Source organism: Sus scrofa, chromosome 13 (genome assembly GCF_054392235.1).
Source record: "Sus scrofa isolate SSC_HxYL_T2T_F1_AM1 chromosome 13, Sscrofa_HxYL_maternal_Yorkshire_Landrace_v2.0, whole genome shotgun sequence".
Lineage (NCBI taxonomy): Eukaryota > Metazoa > Chordata > Mammalia > Artiodactyla > Suidae > Sus > Sus scrofa.
The window spans coordinates 45,331,265-45,352,314 of NC_139395.1; the positions used below are offsets into that span (position 1 = coordinate 45,331,265).

A 21,050-nucleotide genomic window follows, 5' to 3' on the forward strand; every position below is an offset into this window, starting at 1 on the left:
CACCATGGAACTCCCTAAGTGAGTTACATTTCAAATGCCCAGAAATGGTGATGCTCAATTGTTCACTGAATGCATGCATAAACCCATCAATAAAAATGGTACTAAAATGCCATGTTTATTTCATATAGTTGCTGAGATTTAACAATTTGAAAATTCGGAGTTCCCATCATGGCACAGCACAAACGAATCCGACTAGGAACCATGAGGTTGCAGGTTCGATCCCTGGCCTCGCTCAGTGGGTTAAGGACCTGGCACTGCGGTGAGCTGTGGTGTAGCCTGCAGACACACCTCAGATCTGGTGTTGCTACAGCTGTGGCATAGGCCAGCAGCTGTAGCTCCAATTAGACCCCTAGCCTGGGAACCTCCATATGCCATGGGTGTGGCCCTCAAAAAGGACAAAAAGACAAAAAAATTAAATTTAATTAAAAAAAAAAAAAAAAAAAGACGCAGGTTCAATCCCTAGCCTCGTTGAGTGGGTTAAGGATCCAGCGTTGCCATGAGCTGTGGTGCAGGCTGCAGACACAGCTCAGATCCCGAGCTGCTGTGGCTGTGGTGTAGGCTAGTGGCTATAGCTCTGATTCGAACCCTATCCTGGGAACCTCCACATGCCACTGGGTGTGGCCCAAAAAAGGCAAAAAAAAACAAAAACAAAAACAAAACAAAACTCCAACAATGTGTACACTAAGTAGAAATACATCATGCACAGAAACAAAGAACCTTCTGGCTAATACTTTCATCACACCAACACCAACTGAAAAGGTTAAGCCCAGATGTCAAACCCAACGGATATACCATTCTGAATCTGAGTAAGCCCAATAAATACACTCTGGCTTTATGAAAGCCTGAGAAGTCAAACCTAACTTTAACCTTATCTTTAAGGCCTCAGAGACAGAGCCAACATTAGCCTACTGGCCTCAACACTCTGGGACAAATCCTGCAGTCAAGCTAACGGCCATTTCCTCACCCACCCAAAAAAAATCTCTGAAAGAATTCGAGGCTAAAACTGCCTGCTTAAAATTGTGCCCAAAGAGATGCACAAAGTTTGGAGACAAAAGTGACTATTACTGTATTTCCTTTTTTCTTTTCTCTTCCTTGGTATCCAAAGGAATATCACTCGAGTATTTCTCTGTTAAAGCCATATTAACAACGTAATACAATATTACAAGTCAATTAAAATGCAACAAAAATGGGGTAAAAAACTCAGACTTGGGGAAAAAACTACATTAAGGTACATTAAGACCCAATGTAATAGTGTTCCCACTGTGATGCAGTAGGATCAGTGGTATCTTGGGAATGCTGGAATGAGGTTCAATCCCCGGCCTGGCACAGTAGGTTAAAGATCCAGCATTGCTGTAGCCTGCAATTTAGGTCCCAACTGTGGCTCGGATCTGATCCTGGCTGGAGAACTCCAGATGCCTGAGGGCAGCCAAAAAAGAAAAAACAAGAAAAAAGACCCTAAGTTTTGGCTAACAGACACATGATTTAAAAAGATAATACTTTCAGGGAGTTTCCTAATGGCTCAGCAAGGATCTGATGTTAACGCGTGGCTCAGGTCACCACTGTGGCGAGGGACAGATCCCCACTCTGGAATGCCACATGCACAGCCAAAAAAAAAAACTTTCAAGAAAAACTATACTTCAATAATTTTTTTTTTTTTTTTTGGTCTTCTTAGGGCCATACCCGAGGCATATGGAATTTCCCAGACTTGGAGTCAAATCAGAGCTGCAGCTGCTGGCCTACGACACAGACATAGCAATGCTGGATCCTTACAACCCACTGAGCAGGGCATCGAATCCGTGTCCTCTCGGATAATAGGTTGATTACCACTGAGCCACAATGGAACTCCCCAATAAAATAAATTTTTGGTTTGTTTTTTGCTTTTTAGGGCTGCAGGTGCAGCATAAGGAAGTTCCCAGCCTAGGGGTCGAATGGAAGCTGAACTTCCATATGCTGCATGCATGACTACAGGGGAAAAAAAAAAAAAATTTAAGTTAAAAATGAATAGGAGGGAGTTCCCGTCGTGGCGCAGTGGTTAACGAATCCGACTAGGAACCATGAGGTTGCGGGTTCGATCCCTGCCCTTGCTCAGTGGGTTAACGATCCGGCGTTGCCGTGAGCTGTGGTGTAGGTTGCAGACGCGGCTCGGATCCCGCGTTGCTGTGGCTCTGGCGTGGGCCGGTGGCTACAGCTCCGATTCGACCCCTAGCCTGGGAACCTCCATATGCCGCGGGAGCGGCCCAAGAAATAGCAACAACAACAACAACAAAAAGACAAAAGACAAAAAAAAAAAAAAAAAAAATGAATAGGAAAGGAGTTTCCATTGTGGCTCAGTGGTTAATGAAACCAACTAGGAACCATGAGGTTGCGGGTTTGATCCCTGGCCTTGCTCAGTGGCTTAAGGATCCGGCATTGCCATGAGCTGTGGTGTAGGTTGCAGACTCGGCTCGGATCCTGTGTTGCTGTGGCTATGGTGTAGGCTGGTGGCTATAGCTCCAATTAGACCCCTAGCCTGGGAACCTCCATATGCTGTGCGAGTGGCTCTAGAAAAGACAAAAAAAAAAAAAAAAAAAAAAAAAAGAATAGGAAAAAATACTTTCATAATATAAATATATTCAATTCCCTTAGCTACTACCAGAAGCTCTTGTCTACACAAAAAAGGGACCATTTTACCACTATATAAGGAAAAACAGTATTTTTGTCTATTTACATGTAGATGAGAAAAATCTACAATCCCAAACATGACTCCAAAATTTCAGAGGGGAAAAAGTCAAAGCATCTTAGAGTTCCTGTCGTGGCTCAGTGGTAATGAACCAGACTAGTACCCATGAAGAAGAGGGTTCGATTCCTGGCTTCACAGAGAGGGTTAAGGATCCGGCATTGCCATGAGCTATGGTGTAAGTTATAGATTCGGCTCAGCGAGTTGCTGTGGCTGTGGTATAGGCCAGGAGCTACAGCTCCAATAGGACCCCTAGGCTGGGAACATCCATATGCCTAGAGTTCAGCCCTAACAACACCAAAAAAAAAAAAAAAAAATTCAAAGCATCAAAAAATGTACTATAAGGAGTTCCCACTGTGGCTCAGGGCTAGTGAACTCAACTAGGATCCATGAGAACTCAGGTTCAATCCCTGCCCTCCTCAGTGGTTTAAGGATCCTGCGTTGCTGTGATTTGTGGTGTAGGTCGCAGATGCAGCTAGGATCTGGCATTGCTGTGGCTGTGGCTACAGCTCCGATTCAATCCCTAGCCTGGGAACTTCCATGTGCTCTAGGTGTGATCCTAAAAAAATAAAAAATATATACATATATACGTATGCACACATTTTATATACAAATATGTGTGTATCCATGTGTGCGTGAATATTTATATATATACACACACATACACATACACACTGTAGGGGTTCCAGCTGTGGCACTGTGGGCTAAGAATCCAACTGCTGGAGTTCCCCATGTGTCAAAAAAGGATCAGCAGCGTCTCTGGCAAGCTGAGATGCAGGTTTGTTTCCCCAGCCGAGCACAGTGGGTTAAGGATCCAGAATCACCGCATCTGTGGCTGAGATCTGATTCCTGGCCTGGGAACTCCCTATGTCCTGGGGCAGCCAAAAAAGAAGAAAAAAAAAAAAAAAAGAATATAACTTCAGCAGGTGGGGTTGCTGCGGAGGTGAAGATTCAATCTCTGGTCTAACGCGGTGGATTCAAGGATCTGTCATTCCCACAGATGCAGCTCAGATTCAACCCCTGGCCCAGGAACTTCCACAGGCAGTGAGTACGGCCATTTAAAAATCACAAAACAGGAGTTCCTGCCATGGCGCAGTGGTTAATGACTCTGACTAGGAACCGTGAGGTTGCAGGTTCAATCCCTGGCCTTGCTCAGGGGGTTAAGGATCCAGTGTTGCCGTGAGCCATGGTGTGGGTCGCAGACATGGCTCAGATCCCACGCTGCTGTGGCTCTGGCGTAGGCCGTCGGCTGCAGCTCCAATTCAACCCCTAGCCTGGGAACCTCGACATGCTGAGGGAGCAGCCCTAGAAAAGGCAAAAAGACAAAAAAAGTTTAAAACAAAACAAACACAAAACAAAACAAAAAACAAGAGTTCCCTTCATGGCTCAGTGGTTAGCAAACCCAACTAAGATCATGGGGACGCAGGAACAATCCTTGGCCTCGCTCAGTGGGTTAAAGATACTGAGTGGCTGTGAGCTGTGGTATAGATTGCAGACGCGGCTCAAATTTGGTGTTGCTGTGGCTGTAGCACAGGCTGGCAGCTGTAGCTCTGATTCAACCCCTAGCCTGGGAACTTCCACATGCTAAGGGTCTGGCCGTTAAAAAAAAAAAAAAAAAAAAAAAAACCAAAATACTGTAAGCAAAAATACACTCTCACTTCCTAAAACTTCAGATAAGAAATGGTTACCTCTGTCCCTAAAGAACTCCTTTGTCCATTACACCATATCTCAAAACAAAGAAGATAGCTGTCTACCAGGAAATGGACCCTCTTCAAGACACTGAATCTGTTGGTGCCCTTATCGTAGACTGCCCAGCTTCCAACACTATGAAAAATAAATTTAACTGGAAAGAAGAGACGATCACATCTGAAAGCACCCAAGTGATGTAATGTCAGCTCTTCCACTTGAGCGTAATGTCAAAAGAACCCAAGATCCCTCCAGGAGCCTAACAACTAACTTCCAAAAGCTAATAGGCTTCACGGTGCTGTAACCCCAAATGAGTAGGTTTCTAGACTACTTTATCTTTTCACTCACTCAACAAATATTTACTGGAGTTCCTGTTGTGGCTCAGTGGTTAACGAATATGACTAGGAATCATGAGGCTGCGGGTTCAATCCCTGGCCTCACTCAGTGGGTTAAGGATCTGGTTTTGCTGTGAGCTGTGGTGTAGGCAGCAGACAGCTCGGATCCCTCGTTGCTGTGGCTGTGGTGCAGACTGGCAGCTACAGCTCTGATCAGACCCCTAGCCTGGAAAAGGCAAAAACACACAAAAAAAAAAAAAAAAAAAAAAAAAAAAAAAAATTGACTAAGCAACTACTAAGGGCAAGACAATTGAGTACTAAACATGTTCCAGGACACACTGCAGTGAACAGGCCTGACAAGGTCCTCACCCCAGTGGCTATGGTCCATAATGGGGGAAGTAGAGAACTGAAAAGCAGGGACACAGACAGTATTTTTGGTATTCTGCTTTCTAACACCTTCTAAGGGAGTCATCTCTAATTATTTACATAAAGGGTGAGCTAAGGAGTTCTCTTAGGGTGCAGTGGGTTAAGGTTTCTGAGTTGTCACTGCAGTGGCTAGGGTTGCTGTTGTGGCTCAGGTTCAAGCCCTGGCCCAAGAACTTCCTGCCTTGGCCACACGACTTGGGGGCCACCGAAAAAAAAAAAAATTAAGAAGCTAAAAAATGTGTTATTAACAAAGGACTAAGTCACAACTTTCAATACCACTGACTCAGTAGAACTTACACTCCAAGGTAGGAGAAACAGGTTATTGAAAAGAATAATCTTAAAAAGTGGTATGAAGAAAACAAAGGTGACATGAAGTAGGGTGTAACATAAATAGGGTTCTCAGGGAATGCCTCACATTATGTACAAGTGAACATTATCTCATGCAACCCCCCTATACATAACCAGACGTAAGGTGAGGTAAAAGCCCCTTTTAATAGGTCTCATCAATAGTCTGATTGTATTAACCAGCTGTTACTAATGTCCGGGTACAATCATCCACAGTCCTGTTGGCATTTCAATAAGAGGTCACCTAACCTTAGCCACCTAACCTGTGAAGACTACTCTCTAAATAAAACTTGCAGCTACTTTTACAACTCTAGCACAGTTTTAATAACCACGGTTCACACACCTAAAGCAGCCAACAAAAGAGAAAGATTCACACCCTCCGGGTTGCTGAGCTCGACCTGCTCCTTCACAGAGTTCGCCCCGGGAGCGTGGGCTCCAAGGAAAACCCAGAGGGCCGGCGGAGCCCAGAGCGCGCTGGCGCCGAGAGCGCACCGCGGGGGCGTGGTGGTCCAGGCTCCTGCCTTTGTTGTCCCTCGTGGCGCGCGGGGGGAGGGGCGGCCCGAGGCCCGCGAGGCCACCAGCCGCCCCCGGCCCCCTTCTCGTGGCCTCCCCGCCCTACGGGCGCGCGAACCTACCTTCTTGTAGTGCTTGCCCAGCCAGACCCGCACCGAATCCAGCTGGGACACCGTCTCCGGGCTCTCCCAAAACTTGCTGGCCGGGCCGCCGTCCTTCCGCCGATAAACAGCCAGGCCAGCCGCCGCCGCCACGCCTCCCGTGCCCGCGACGCCCGCCGCCGCCCCCAGCCCACCCCCGCCGCCGCCCGCCGCCGCGGCCATGGTCGCCGTCCGTCGTCCCCACCGCCTCGCCCGCCCCGGCCCTCGCGGTATTCCCCGTTCGCACGCGCGCGCGCGCGCAGCCGCCACCGCCGCCTCCCGGCCCCGCCCAACCAGCCTCCTTCCGGCACAGATACCCGACCCCGCCCCTTCTCCGGACCGGCGCCCTAACCGACAAGGGCACGCGCACACGCATGCGCAGCACTCACGCCAGGCCAGCCGCAGAACAAATCCACCCGCCCCTTCCGTCATCTGGGGCTGCCTGCGCATCCTCTCCGCCACCTAGACTCGCTTTCTGTGCCTCTGGCAGTTTCCTGGTTCCCTTTGTCGAGTCGTTATGCAGTCTACAGGGGCACGGAGATTCTTTGTAATCGACTGTAACCGCCCGGAGAAAAGGGATGGTGTGAGATGTTCCAAGGGAGAGCCTATATGCGGTGTCGCATGCCGGCGGAGGAACCCACAGTCCAGGTGGGAATCTCTGCCTGCCCCCACTTGCCCTCAGACTTTCTTCACGAAGTGACCTTGTCGGCCTTTACAAAACACTCACATGGGACGACTACCTTCGACCATTCTTCGACTTGACACATCTACATCTTACACCCTATCAAGGCTTCAGCCACACCAACTTGTCCCTGCCTCGGGGCCCTTGCACCAGTTGTCCCCACGACCTGGACACCTCTTCCCCTCTAATTGTCACTTAGGCGCTTTCAAATTCGTATTTCACAAAAGCAACCCCTGACCATTACAATCTTTTTTTTATTTTTTTAATTTCTGAGTGGCAGGTTTATAATTTGTTGTTTTTTTTCTGTATTGACCATACAATCTTAAGTTTTTGTTTTTTTGTATCAGCGGCATGTGGAAGTTAACTGTCCAGGGATTGAACCCGAGACCTGAACCACAGCTGCAGCAACACCAAATCCTTAACAGAGTGTGCCACTAGGGAACTTTTTGTACAATCTTGAACAATCATACTCATTTGACATTCTCTGCATAGTTGGTCTTTATTTTCTTCTCAGAGAAATTACATGAGAGCCTAAACTTTACCTGTTCACAGGTTCAGTGCTGGGAACAGGGCCTGTTATTTAACAAATGTACAATAAATATTAGATGAATGAATGAACCACAAAGAAGCAGAAGGGATTTAAGTTATTAGCGAAGTGTTATTGGCCATTATGGAGTTTTGAACACAGTGCTAGCTGACCTCAGAACAGCAAGTGACTAATTTCGAGAAAAGTCTGGCGAGTTTTTTGAGACCAACTTTTAAGAATGAATAGAATGTGATCAGGGAGGGAGTTCCCATCGTGGCACAGGGGAAGGGAATCCGACTAGGAACCATGAAGTTGTGGGTTCGATCCCTGGCCTCGATCAGGGGGTTAAGGATCTGGCGTTGCCGTGAGCTGTGGTGTAGATCACAGACGTGGCTCAGATCCAGCATTGCTGCTGTGGCTGTGGTATAAGCTAGCAACTACAGCTCTGATGTGACCCCTAGCCTGGGAACCGCCATATGCCATGGTTGTGGCCCTTAAAAAAACAAACAAGGGAAAAAAGTATTAGTTTGGGAAGTTGCCACTGTGGCTCAGTGGGTGGCAAACCCAACTAGTATCCATGAGGGTGCAGGTTCAATCCCTGGTTGGGTTAAGGATCCAGCACTGCCGTGAGCTGTGGGTGTAGGTTGCAGACTTGGCTTGGATCCTGAGTTGCTCTGGCTGTGGTGTAGGCCGGCAGCCATGACTCCGATTCGATCCCTAGCCTGGGAGCTTCCATATGGCACAGGCGCAGCCCTAAAAAGCAAAAAATAAGTAAATTTTTTATTAAAGTATTAGTTTGGGAGTTCCCTGGTGGCCTAGTGGGTTAAGAATCTGACATGGTCGTTGCTGTGGCCCTGGGTCAGTGCTGTGGCTCAGGTTTAATGCCTGGCCCTGGAACTTCCCCTTGCTGGGAGCACAGCCAAAAAAAAAAATGTTACTTTGTATTTCTACAGACAAGCATATTCTCTTACATAATCACAATATAATCAATATTAGGAAATTAGCATTAGTACTATCCTCAGACCCTATTCGGTTTTTCTTGTTGCCCCTATAAGTTCCTGATGCCAAAGTTTTCAGTTCAGAATCATGTGCTCTGTTACATCAGATTTCAAATCTTCAATCTGGAAGAGTTCCTCAGTCTTTTATCTCTCATAAATTGACAGTTTTGAGGACTACAAGCCAGTCATCTTAGGAGTTCACTTGTGGACTAGCAGTTAAGGATTCAGCATTGTCACTGCCGTGCCTCGGGTTCAATCCCTGGCCCGAGAACTTCCAAAACCGAGGATGCAGCCAAAAAAAAAGAAACAAAAAACAAGCCAGTCATTTTATAGAATGTCTCTCATTGCGAGCTTGACTGATACTCTTCATGCCATGGGTTTTTGTCACTGCAAACAATTAAATGGCCCATGATTTCATTTCTTCCATTACTTTGATGTCATATTTGAGAGCATCTGCCAGGCTTCTCTAAGGTGGTTATTATTTTTGCCTTTATACTTAATTAGTATTTTCTGGGGAGGTATTTTGAAAGCATGTAAATAGTCCATTCCTCACCAAACCTGCTATTAATTTAATTTTATTTTTTATTATTTTGGCCCCACCTACAGCATACGGAAGTTCTTGGACCAGGGATCAAACCTCAGCCACAGCTTTTTTTTTTTCCCCTGGGCCACAGTTTTTTTTTTTTTTTTGGTTTTTTGTTTGTTTGTCTTTTGTCTTTTTAGGGCCGCACCAAGGACAAATGGAGGTTCCCAGGCTAGGGGTCTAATTGGAGCTACAGCTGCCAGCCTGCACCCACAGCCACAGCAACGCCAGAGCCGCGTCTGTGACCTACACCACAGCTTATGGCAATGTCAGATCCTTAATCCACTGAGCGATGCCAGGGATCAAACCCCCAACCTCATGGTTCCTAGTCGGATTCATTTCCACTGTGCCACGACAGGAACTCCTGAGCCAGAGTTGTGACCTGCTCCACAGCTATGGCAACACAAGATCCTTAACCCATTGCACCACGGGAATGTCCCTTCCATTTATTTTTATTTATTTATTTATTTATTTTTGTCTTTTTGCCTTTTCTAGGGCCGCTCCCGTGACATATGGAGGTTCCCAGGCTAGGGGTCTGATCGCAGCTATAGCCACTGGCCTATGCCACAGCCACAGCAACTCGGGATCCGGGCTGTGTCTGTGACCTACACCACAGCTCACGGCAATGCTGGATCCTTAACCCATTGAGCAAAGCCAGGGATTGAACCTGCAGCCTCATGGTTCCTAGTCAGATTCATTAACCACTGCGCCACGACGGGAACTCCTCCATTTATTTTTATTAGACAAACCCAAGTGGTTCCAAACTTGACTAAATGCATATTCAAAACTTCCTTCTCTAACAATGAGAAATCTGACTGCCATTGTCCCTATTATATTTACTTATTTACCAATTCACCTAAATGCAACCAATTCCATGCTGGCTATCCTCCCATGTACGTACACTCTCCCCATCTTGGCTCCTACAACCTTATGCTAAGCCACCCTAAAATGTTTACATCTACCTTCCGTACTCCAACTAATGGCTTTAGGATTAGATTATCTGGCAAGAGATGGCAGGGGAATAGGAAAAGCCAGAAGGCACAACTCTTAAACTCTATTGAAGTCTAAATATGTAATAATTTGGTGGCCATAACAGAATACAGGCAGTTCCCTTGTGGTGCAGCAGGTTAAGGATCCAGCATTGTCAATGCAGTGGCTTGGGTTGCTGCTGTGGCACAGGTTCAATCCCTGGCTCAGGAACTTCCGAATGCCATGGATGAGGCCAAACAACAACAACAACAAGAATACACACAGTCCTCTCTTTGTATACAAGTGCAATAATATAAAAATACTGTGCAAGCAAAAGCTATGAAAAGCAACCTTAATATAGAAAGAACTCTTACAACTCCCTGATGAAAAGAGCAATAACCCAGTTGACAAGTAATAATGAAATGGAATAAACTTGGTATGTGCAGACATTATACTGAGTGAAATAAATCTTATCCAAAAGGTATTTTACAGTATGATTTAATATATATGAAATTGTAGAACAGGTTAAACTATGAAGTATAGTTGCCTCTGGGGGAAGGAAGAGTTTGAGGGAATTTTCTGGGATGAAAAGTTGTAGTTTGAAATAGACTTGCATTGCACAGATGTATACATACCAATTATGGAATTATAAAGAAAATTTTTTCATTTTGCTATAAATCTTCCTTCAAAAGAAAAGAACTCTAAACAAATATTGAATTCTTATTAAAATATGTACTTTGGGAGTTCCCATCATGGCTCAACAGAAATGAATCTGACCAGTATCCATGAGGACTCAAGTTTGATCCCTGGCCTGGCTTGGTGAGTTAAGGATCTGGAGTTGCTGTGAGCTGTGGTGTAGGTCACAGATGCAGCTTGGATCCCATGCTGCTATAGCTATGGTGTAGGCTGGCAGCTAAAGCTCTGATTTGACCCCTAGCCTGGGAACATCCATATACCATGGGTGTGGCCCTAAAAAGCAAAAAATAAATAAATAAATAAATATACATGGCACAGCAGGTTAAGGGTCTGGTGTGTTCACTGCAGCAACCCAGGTGGCTGCTGTGGTGAGGGTTGGACCCTTGGCCTGGGAATTTCCATATGCTGCAGGCATAGCCAAAAAAAAAGAAAAAAAAATGCCAAAGTGTTTAGAGGTGAGATATATCTTGCACTGAGCTCTCCAAATTAAATGTAGGGTAAATTCATATAATGATCAATTAAGTGTTTTTATTGCTTAAATGGTGAAAACTTAATTTGATTTCTTCAATTTTTGAGGAAAAGAAAAGCATTAGAAACTGCATGATTGTTTGCCAGTTGTTACAGTCATTGGCTTTCTCCGTTTCTGGGAAGGATACCAAAAAGGCTTTTCTAAGATTTATCAAGACTAGGGTTTAGCAAATATTTTCTAAAAAGGGTCAGATAGCAAATGTTTTTGGCTTGCAGGCCATATGTTCTCTGTCACAACTACTCAGCCCTGCCATTGTAGCACAGAAGCAGCTGTAGACAATATGTAAATGAGTGAGCCTGGCTGTTTTCCAGTAAAGTTTTATTTATAGAAACAGATGGCAGACAGAGTTTTTGTTTCAGATGATGAAAAAGTCTAGGAGATGGATAGTAATGATGGCTGCACAACATTGTGAATGTACTTAATGTCACTGAATTGTGCACTTAAAATAGTTAAAATGGTAAATACTCTACCACAAACAAACACAGGTGACAGGCTAGATAGGGCTTGTGTGGCACAGTTTGTTGAGTTCTGACAAATACTTTTTACCTTTAGCTCAGAAGCATCTTGTTTAACTCAATTTATTCAGATCTGCTTGTGAAAAATCACAATATTGTTTATTTCATTGAAATTACAGGAGTTCTGGTCATGGCTCAGCAGTTAATGAACCTGACTAGCATCCATGAGAACACAGTTCGATCCCTGGCCTCGATCAGTGGGTTAAGGATCTGGTGTTGCTGTGAGTTGTGGTGTAGGTCACAAACTTGGCTCAGATTCCGAGTTGCTGTGGCTCTGGCATAGACCAGAGGCTACAGCACCGATGAAATCCCTAGCCTGGGAACCTCCATGTGCCGTAGGTGCGGCCCTAAAAGACAAAAAGAAAAAAAAAAATTTTTTTCAATACAATATTTCTGGTAAAATACTTTTATCACAAGGATTAGATATATTTCCATCTAGACTGTAGAGCCGAACATTTACCTCATTCAGCTTACTGAAAATTTCTGTCACATAACCTGACAAATCCAGTCCTTACTGTCAAACAAAATCTACAAAAGGAGTTCCCTGATGGCTCAGAAGGTTAAGGATCTAGCATTTCACTGCTGTGGCTTGGATCCCTGCTGTGGCACAGGTTCAATCCCTGGCTCAGGAACATCTGCATGCCAGGAGCATAGCCAAAAAATTCAGCAAAAATTTTATTTTTGTCACAAAAGACTGACTTCATTTTTTTTTCTTTTTCTTTTATTTTAGGGCCACACCCCTGGCATATGGAAGTCTCCAAGCTAGGGGTCAAATTGGAGCCTTAGCCACTGGCCTATGCCACAGCCACAGCTGTGACTTACACTGCAGCTTGCAGCAACATTGGATCCTTAACCCACTGAATGAGGCCAGGGATTGAATCCACATCTTCATGGATACTAGTCAGGTTCTTAACCTGCTGAGCCACAATGGGAACACCTGACTTCATTTTTCAATTCAAATAAATATGTTAATATTTAAGCTGCTGAGGAATAGATTATGTAACATTTTATTAGATAATTGTTAAAAGCAATGTGGTCAAGATTGAAATATTTAGACCTAAACAATGTATGCATTTTTATAAATTATAAAAACAAGATAGTACACCAATTTAATCAGTTATCAAAAAACCTCCCAAAAGGAAAAGCCTACACCTGATAGCTTCAATGGTAAATTTTATGAAACATTTAAAGAAGAACTAATATCAACACTTCAAAAACTTTCCCAAAAATACTGAAGGGAAGGAACACCTCCAGACTCATTCTATGAGTCCAGCATTACATTGATACCAAAACCAGACAAAGACACTGTAAGAAATATCACTTATTAACATGGATGCAAAAATCCTCAACAAAATACTAGCAAATCAAATTCAGCAGTATATTACAAGGATTATGCACCAAGAGAGATTTATTCCATGAATGCAAAAAATTGTTTAACGGTTAGAAGGACTGGAGCTCACCTCTCATGAAAACAACAAAATTACAACCAACTGCTGAACAACCTTGAGCAAAATAGACTGAAAATGACCAAAAAAGATATTGTACTTCAAAAGACAAAGAGAAGGCCATATTGAGACAGTAGGAGGGGCGACTACTCAATATAAGCAACCCTATACTTTCCGGTTGGGTGACCCACAGACTGGAAAGTAACTTATATCACAGAGGCTCACCCACGGGAGTGAAGAGTTTTGATCCCCATGTCAGGTCCCCAAACTGGAGGTCTGACATTGGTAGGAGGAGCTCCTGGAGAATTTTGCATTGAGGGCCAGCAGGACTTGTGGAGCAGGAGCTCCACGGGACTGGGGGAAACAGATTCCGCTCTTGAAAGTCATACACAGGCTTTCATTGTGCACTGAGTCCCAGGGCAAAGCAGAGACTCCATAGGAATCTGGATCAGACCTGCCTGGAGTTCTTGGGCGATCTCCTGGGAAAACAGGGGGTGATTGTAGCTCTTTGTGTGGGAATAATATTGGAGGCAAAATTCTCAGGAATAATCAACATGAACTCCCTTGGAGCTGGCCATATTGGAAAAATCTGGCCCTGCTCATCAGGGCTGAGAAGCCCCAGGCCAAACAACAAACAGGATGGGAACACAGCCTTACCCATCAACAAACAGGCACCCTAAAGACCTCCCAGGCACCCAGGCACCCAACCACTGCCTCTAAGATAAACACCCAGAGACAAAGCCCCACCCACCAAAGGGATAAGAATCAGCTCCACCTACCAGTGGGCAGGTGCTAGTCCTTCTTATCAGGAAGCCTGCAAGCCCCCTTGTACCAACATCAGTCAGACATCAGAAGGAAGAGAGGATACAACCGTATTGCCTGTAAAAAGGAGGCCACACAAAAAATCTTTATAAAATGAAAAGGGAGAGAATTCTGATGCAGATAAAGGAACAAGAAAAAAAAAATCAGAAAAACAGCTAAGCGATCTGGAGGTTACCAACCGCCATGAAAAAGACTTTAGACTAATGATAGTAAAGATGACTCAAGATCTTGGAAATAAACTGGAGGCTATATTGATAAATTACAAGATACATTGAACAAAGAAATAGAAGATTTAAAGATAAAGCAAGCAGAGATGCAAAATGTAATAACTGAAATAAAAGATTAACTAGAAGGAAGCAACAGTAGAATACGGGAGGCAGAAGAACAAATAAACAAAGTGGAAGACAGCCCGGTGGAAATCACTGACTCAGAAAAGAAAAGAGAAAAAAGATTGAAAAGAAATGAAGACAGTCTAAGAGAACTCTAAGACAATGTTAAATGCACCAACATCTGTATTATAGGGGTACCAGAAGGAGGAGAGAGAGAAAGAGCCAGAGAAAATATTCAAAGAGATAATAGCCAAAAATTTCCCTAACATGGGAAAGATATAACTCACTCAAATCCAGGAAGCACAATAAATACCATATAAAATAACCTAAGGAGGAACACCCTGAGACACATATTAATCAAATTGACCAAAATTAAAACTTGTTATGACTAATACATGATTTCAGCAAAACAGTAGGACATAAAGTTAACACACAAAAATCAGTTGCATTTTTAATAACTAATAATGAGTAATATGAAAAGGAAATTACAATTTCATTTACATTAGCATCAAAAACAATAAAACACTTAAGAATTAAACTTAACCAAGGAGGGGATATAATTGTACAATGAAAACTATGAAACGTTGCTGAAAAAAATTAAAGAAGACATAAATAAATGGAAACATATCCATTATTCATGGATGGAAGACTTAATAATGTTAATCTTTCAGCACTAACTAAAGAAATCTACAGATTCAAGGCAAGCTCTATCAAAATCCCAGAGATATTTTCTGCAGAAATAGAAAAACACATCCTAAACTTCATGTAGAATCCAAACAGAAAAAAAAAGTTGAAAAAAAAAAAAAAAAAGAGGAGTTCCCGTCGTGGCGCAGTGGTTAACGAATCCAACTAGGAACCATGAGGTTGCGGGTTCGGTCCCTGGCCTTGCTCAGTGGGTTAAGGATCCGGCGTTGCCGTGAGCTGTGGTGTAGGTTGCAGATGCGGCTCGGATCCCGTGTTGCTGTGGTTCTGGCGTAGGCCAGTGGCTACAGCTCCGATTCGACCCCTAGCCTGGGAACCTCCATATGCCGCGGGAGCGGCCCAAGAAATGGCAAAAAGACAAAAAAAAAAAAAAAAAAAGAACTGAAGAACACATACTTCCTGACTTCAAAATTAGTCAAAATAGTGTGAGACTGACTGGCATAAAGACAGACATAGATCAATGGAATGAACAGAGAGCCCAGGAATAAGCTCTGCATGTATAGTCAAATGATTTTTTGGGGGCCGGAAGTATGTGAAAGTACCTGGGCCAGGAATCTGTGCCACAGCAGCAACCCCAGCCACTGCAGTGACAATCCTAGATCCTTAACCCACTGCAACACAAAGGAACTCCAATGGTCAAGTGATTTTTCGACAAGGGTGCCAAAACTGCTCAAAGGGAAAGAATGGTCTCTTCAACAACTGATACTGATTAAACTAGATTAGATAACCACATGCAAAAGAATGAAGTTGGACCCTTACCTCACATTATATACAAAATTAACTCACTGTGGATCAAAAACCTCAATATAAGAGATAAAGCTATAAGAGTTTTTTTTTTTTTTTGCCACCCTGCAGCACATGGAGTTCCTGGGCCACGGATCAGATCTACAACTGCAGCAACAGTGGAACCCCAACCCACTGTGCTAGACTGGGGATTGAACCTGTATTCCAGCACTCCCAAGAAGCCAACAATCCCACTTGTGCCTCCCTTTTTTTTAAACAGACTTTCAGGGGATGTAGATAATGTAAATGTCAAACACAGACTAAAATTAAGTAACTCATTTGAAGACATGAAAAGCCACCTTTAAAATTACAGGAAAGGGAACTCCCGTTGTGGCTCACCTTATTAGCATCCATGAGGACAAAGGTTCAATCACTGGCTTCACTCAGTGGGTTAAGTATCAGGAAATGCTGTGAGCTGTAGTGTGCGTCACCGATGAGGCTTGGATCCCTCATTCCTGTGGCGTAGGCCAGCTGCTACAGTTCCAATTCAACCCCTACCCTGGGAATGTCCATACGCCGTGGGTGCGGCCCTGAAAAAAAGAAAAAGAAAATGGATATCAGATGTTTGGGCTACAAATTTTATGTAAATCTGTTGAAGAAAATCTTGGAGAAGGTGGAGAAGCAAGCAAATGCCCTGGGGAAGATCGTGCCACCCCAGCTGCAAAGCGAGTACAAAGACAATGAGAGGACAACATATCTGACTTGTTCAAGGGACGGAGTGAGAGCCAGTGGCTGGAGAGCAAGAATGAGAGGGAAGTGAAAAGAGGTGAAGACAGAGAGGCAACAGGACCCAGTGTATGAGAAGGTCATGGTAAGCACTGGGGTGTTCACCCCGTGTAAGGTGGTAAGCCACTGAAGGGCTGTTGTATCATGATCACTGCTGAACTAAAACTGACTTCAGGTAGCCCAAGCAGGAATACCCTTTTGGAGAGATGACTGGACTGTGACAGTGGCTGGTTGGGAAGAATAGTTAAGAAAAGTTCAAATTGGAGTTCCCATTGTGGCTCAGCGGTAATGAAACTGAGTAGTATCCATAAGGATGGGGGTTCCAACCCTGGCCTTGCTCAGTGGGATAAGGATCCAGCACTGCCATGAGCTGTGGTGTAGGCTGCAGATGCGGCTCGGATCTGGCATTGCTATGGCTGTGGTGTGGGCTGGCAACTAGAGCTCTGACTGATCTCCTAGCCTGGGAACTTCCATATGCCACAGGTATAGCCCTAAAAAGAAAAAAAAAAAAAAGTGAAATTTAGGAAACGGTAGGTGTTGCTGACAGAGTTCCTAACAAGTTGGGTGTGAGGTATGAAACAGTAAGCTACATATGGCACCAAAATTTTTACCTTGAAAATTTGAAAGAAGGAAGATTGGTGAAGGTGTTCATGAGGGACCATATCTGGAGTTTGATATTGTCTATGTAATATGTAAGCCTGAGATGTCTACTAGGTATCCGAGAGTAAATTAGTTGGATAGATAAGTCTAGAGTTGAAGAGAGGTCTGGTTTTGTGATAAAAATGTGGGAGTGGTCAATGTATCTGAGTATCTTCACCATCCCAACTCTTTTTTTTTTTTTTTTTTTTTTTTTTTTTGTCTTTTTAGGGCTGGACCTGCAGCATATGGAAGTTCCCAGGCTAGGGGTCAAATTGGAGCTGTAGCCACTGACCTATGCCACAGCAATGCCAGATCTAAGCTGCATCTGCAGCCTACACCATAGCTCACAGAAATGCTGAATTCCTAACCCACTGAGCGAGGCCAGGGATAAAACCTGAGTCCTCATGGATACTAGTCGGGTTCGTTGCTGCTGTGCCACTGTAGAAGCTCCCACCATCCCAACTCTTGATGCCCAAACAGAGGAACTGAAGACAGTCCCATAAATGTCCAGCTAATCTCCATCTGAAGTCTTCCTACTTATTTTTCAAAATTCAGAAACTAAAAGGATGTTGGATAATATGGCACCCCTCACTATCTGAAATTTCAAATGTTCAAATTCAGAACTGAAGAGATTTGGATATCAAAAGATACTTGTTGGATAACAAAGACTATTTATTGCTTGATTAGAAGCTATATATAATCATGAGACTCTTGAATGAATGCAGATAGGAAAGAAATTAAATCCCAGGGCTCTCCAACATTTTGTGGTCATAAAGATGAAAAGATGCTTTAAAAAAAAATAGAAGAAGAGTAGCCAGGAAAAAAATGAGGAAAATCAGATTACTATGGTGTTCTGGGAGCAAAGATAAGAAAATTTCAAGGAAAAGAAAGTTTTGATATGTATTACATACTATGAGCAGTCAAATAAAATATGAACTGAGAAATGACTATTGGATTTAGCAATATAGAGAATAAGCCTTGCGGTGTTTGACAAGAGTTGAAAGTATTGGTTCGGACACATGGTTTTCAACAGATAAACAGATAAATGCAGTTGTGTGTTCATTTATATGTGTGTGTAAGTAAATAGTGATAGCTTATTAGCAATTAACACACACAGAGCCCACATCTTGATTTCTGAACATTGAACTCCTCTAAAAGGAACCAGAGCTTTTTGGAGAAATGGCTGGTTCCAGGGCTAGGATATGGAAAGTACTAGATGAGTATTTTACATCTTGTTATGTTACAAAGTAAAGAAGTACTCAAACGGTGATGGGAACATGTCAAAAGGACAGAGAGCCCAGTTTGAAGGGAGTCCCACTGAGCAAATCTGGGTCAAACTGAGCATCAGATAAATAATGATCATAATGGATTATAACCCACTGGACAAAATAGGAGACCATGGATGCATAATGATATAAATAAATGAATTAATAGAAAAATGGAGAGAAAACAAGTGCCTCCTTATGGTAGAAAGTCAACTATAAATGTAGAGATAATGATGGGATTAGAAAATCATTTGACAACCATCATAGTAACAATTGATTGAGTCAGAGAAGACTCATCTATAGAGGCTAAAAATAGCAGGAAAATTTTGCAGAGGGTTGGTGTCAAAGCATCTTCCTATTAGACACCGACTGTTACAAAAGGAAAAGTAGTAACTTTATAGTGAAGGAAATTTGCAGGCACCACTTTAACCAAGTGTTCAAAAGTCAACTACACCAATCGGGGATAAATCAGCACCACTGCATGCCACATGATGAGAAAAAAACAGTTCACTTCTGTAACATTCCTGCCAGAACACTTGACTTCGATTTAATCATGAGGAAACATCAGACAAATCAAAGTTGAGAAGCAGTGTAGAAAGTAATTTGCCCTTGGAGTTCCCATTGTGGCTTAGAGGGTTTAGAATCAGATGTTGTCTTTGTGAGGATACAAGTTGGATCCCTGGCTTCGATCTGTGGGTTAAGGATAGGGAGTTGTCACAAGTGCGGCAGATGTGGCTTAGATCTGGCATTGCTGTGGCTGTGGCGCAGGCTGACAGGTAAGGCTCTGATTCTACTGCTAGTCTGGGAGCTTCCATATGCTGTGGGTGCAGCCCTAAAAAAGACCAAAAAACCCCAAAAAACCAAAAACAAAATCAAGGGAGTTTGAGCTGTGGGGCAGTGGGTTGATGATCTGGCTTGACTCTGTGGAGGTACTGGTTCAACGCCTGGCCCAGTGCGGTTAAGGATCTGGCATTGCTACAGCTATGGCGTAGACTGCAGCTCCAGCTCAGATTCAATCCCTGGCCTGGGAACTTCCATATGCCGTGGGTGCAGATGAAAAAGAAAAAAGAAAAAACAAAAAACCCACAAACTAACTGGCCTGTGCTTTAGAAAAACTATCCAGGTTTGGATAGGTAAGGAAAAACTTAGGAACTATTCTAGATTGAAGAAGACCAAAGAGACATGGTAAATATATGTAACACATGATGCATGTTATTAGGACAATTGGCAGAATTTGAATAGGGTTTGTGGATTAGAGGATAGTATTACGTCAGTGTGAAATTCTTGATTTTAATGATTACATGGAGGATACTGTCTTATTTTTAGGAAATACATACTAAGGTATTTAGGGGGTAATTAGGCATCACATCTGTAACTTACATTCAGAGAGACAGAGAATATAAAGAAAATGTGGGGAGTTCCCATCGTGGCGCAGTGGTTAACGAATCCGACTAGGAACCATGAGGTTGCGGGTTCAGTCCCTGGCCTTGCTCAGTGGGTTAACAATCTGGCGTTGCCGTGAGCTGTGGTGTAGGTTGCAGACGCGGCTCGGATCCCCCGTTGGTGTGGCTCTGGCATAGGCCGGTGGCTGCAGCTCCGATTCGACCCCTAGCCTGGGAACCTCCATATGCCATGGGAGCGGCCCAAATAAATAGCAAAAAGACAAAAAAAAAAAAAAAAGAAAAAAGAAAATGTGGTAAAGTGTCAACAATGGGGGAATTAGTAAAGGATGTATGGGAGCTCTTTGCACTATATCAACTTTTGTGTTAGTGAAATTATTTCAAAAGAAAATTTTTTAATGGCCACACCTGCAGCATATGGAAGTTCTTGGGCCAGGGATTGAATCTGAGCCTCAGCAGTTACCTATACCAAAGCTGCAGCAATGCTAGATCCTTAACCCACTGCACTGGACTGGGGATCAAAGGGGATCAAACTCTTGCCACCACAGCAACCAAGCCGCTGCAGTTGGATTCTTAACTCACTGCACCACAGTGGGAGCTTCTATTTAAAATTTTTTTAAAACATTCTTAGAGTTTACAATATAGTCCAAACCTTATAAGTTTTAGGGTTTTTTGGCTGCAACCACTGCAGCATATGGAAGTTCCTGGGCCAGGGATCAAAGCTGTGCTGCAGTTGCAGCCTCTGCCACACCTGTAGCAATGCAGATTCTTTTTTTTTTTTTTTTTTTGGTCTTTTGCTCTTTTCTAGGGCTGAACTTGCGGCATATGGAGGTTCCCAAGGCTAGGGGTCTAATCGGAGCTATGGCTGCGACGGCCATGCCACAGCCACAGCAACTCAGGATCCGAGCCACGTTTCTGACCTGCACCACAGCTCATGGCAATGCCAGATCCTTAACCCACAGAGTGAGGCCAGGGATCGAACACGCAACCTCATGGTTCCTAGTCGGAGTCTTTAACCACTGAGCCACAACAGGAACTCCCACAATGCAGATTCTTAACTCGCTGTGCCACATGGGAACTTCCTGGCAAGTTTTTGATGTAACAGTAGGGATAATATTTTTTACAAAGATCAAACCAGCTTTGGAGTTCCCGTCGTGGCTCAGTGGCCCTAAAAAGCAAAAAAAAAATAAAGAAAAAGAAAAAATTTACTGAAGGAGTTCCCACTGTGGCTGAGCTGGTTAAGAACCCAACTTGTATCCATGAGGATTCGGCCTTAATCC

General features: G+C 43.7%; 1 protein-coding gene and 1 long non-coding RNA gene across 5 annotated transcripts in view; both read right to left on the reverse strand.

Moving 5' to 3' along the window:
• SMARCC1 (SWI/SNF related, matrix associated, actin dependent regulator of chromatin subfamily c member 1) overlaps positions 1-6,440 on the reverse strand; it is a 166,999-nt gene extending 160,559 nt beyond the window's left edge. For all 4 annotated transcript variants that reach the window (XR_014823048.1, XM_084988231.1, XM_021068731.2 and 1 more), the window contains exon 1: positions 6,144-6,440. Coding sequence is in view for 3 of the 4 variants with exons in the window: in XM_084988231.1 (XP_084844357.1) it covers positions 6,144-6,344 (201 nt within the window). In the remaining variant the exon portion in view is untranslated. The remainder of the gene's footprint in view (positions 1-6,143) is intronic.
• A 5,892-nt stretch (positions 6,441-12,332) lies between these two features.
• Positions 12,333-16,270, reverse strand: LOC146397300 (uncharacterized). The gene is made up of 3 exons (XR_014823159.1): positions 16,080-16,270; positions 13,884-13,983; positions 12,333-13,583 (listed from the first exon to the last, which is right to left on the reverse strand). It is a non-coding gene; the product is annotated as an uncharacterized LOC146397300 (long non-coding RNA).
• Between the last annotated feature and the right edge of the window lie 4,780 nt (positions 16,271-21,050).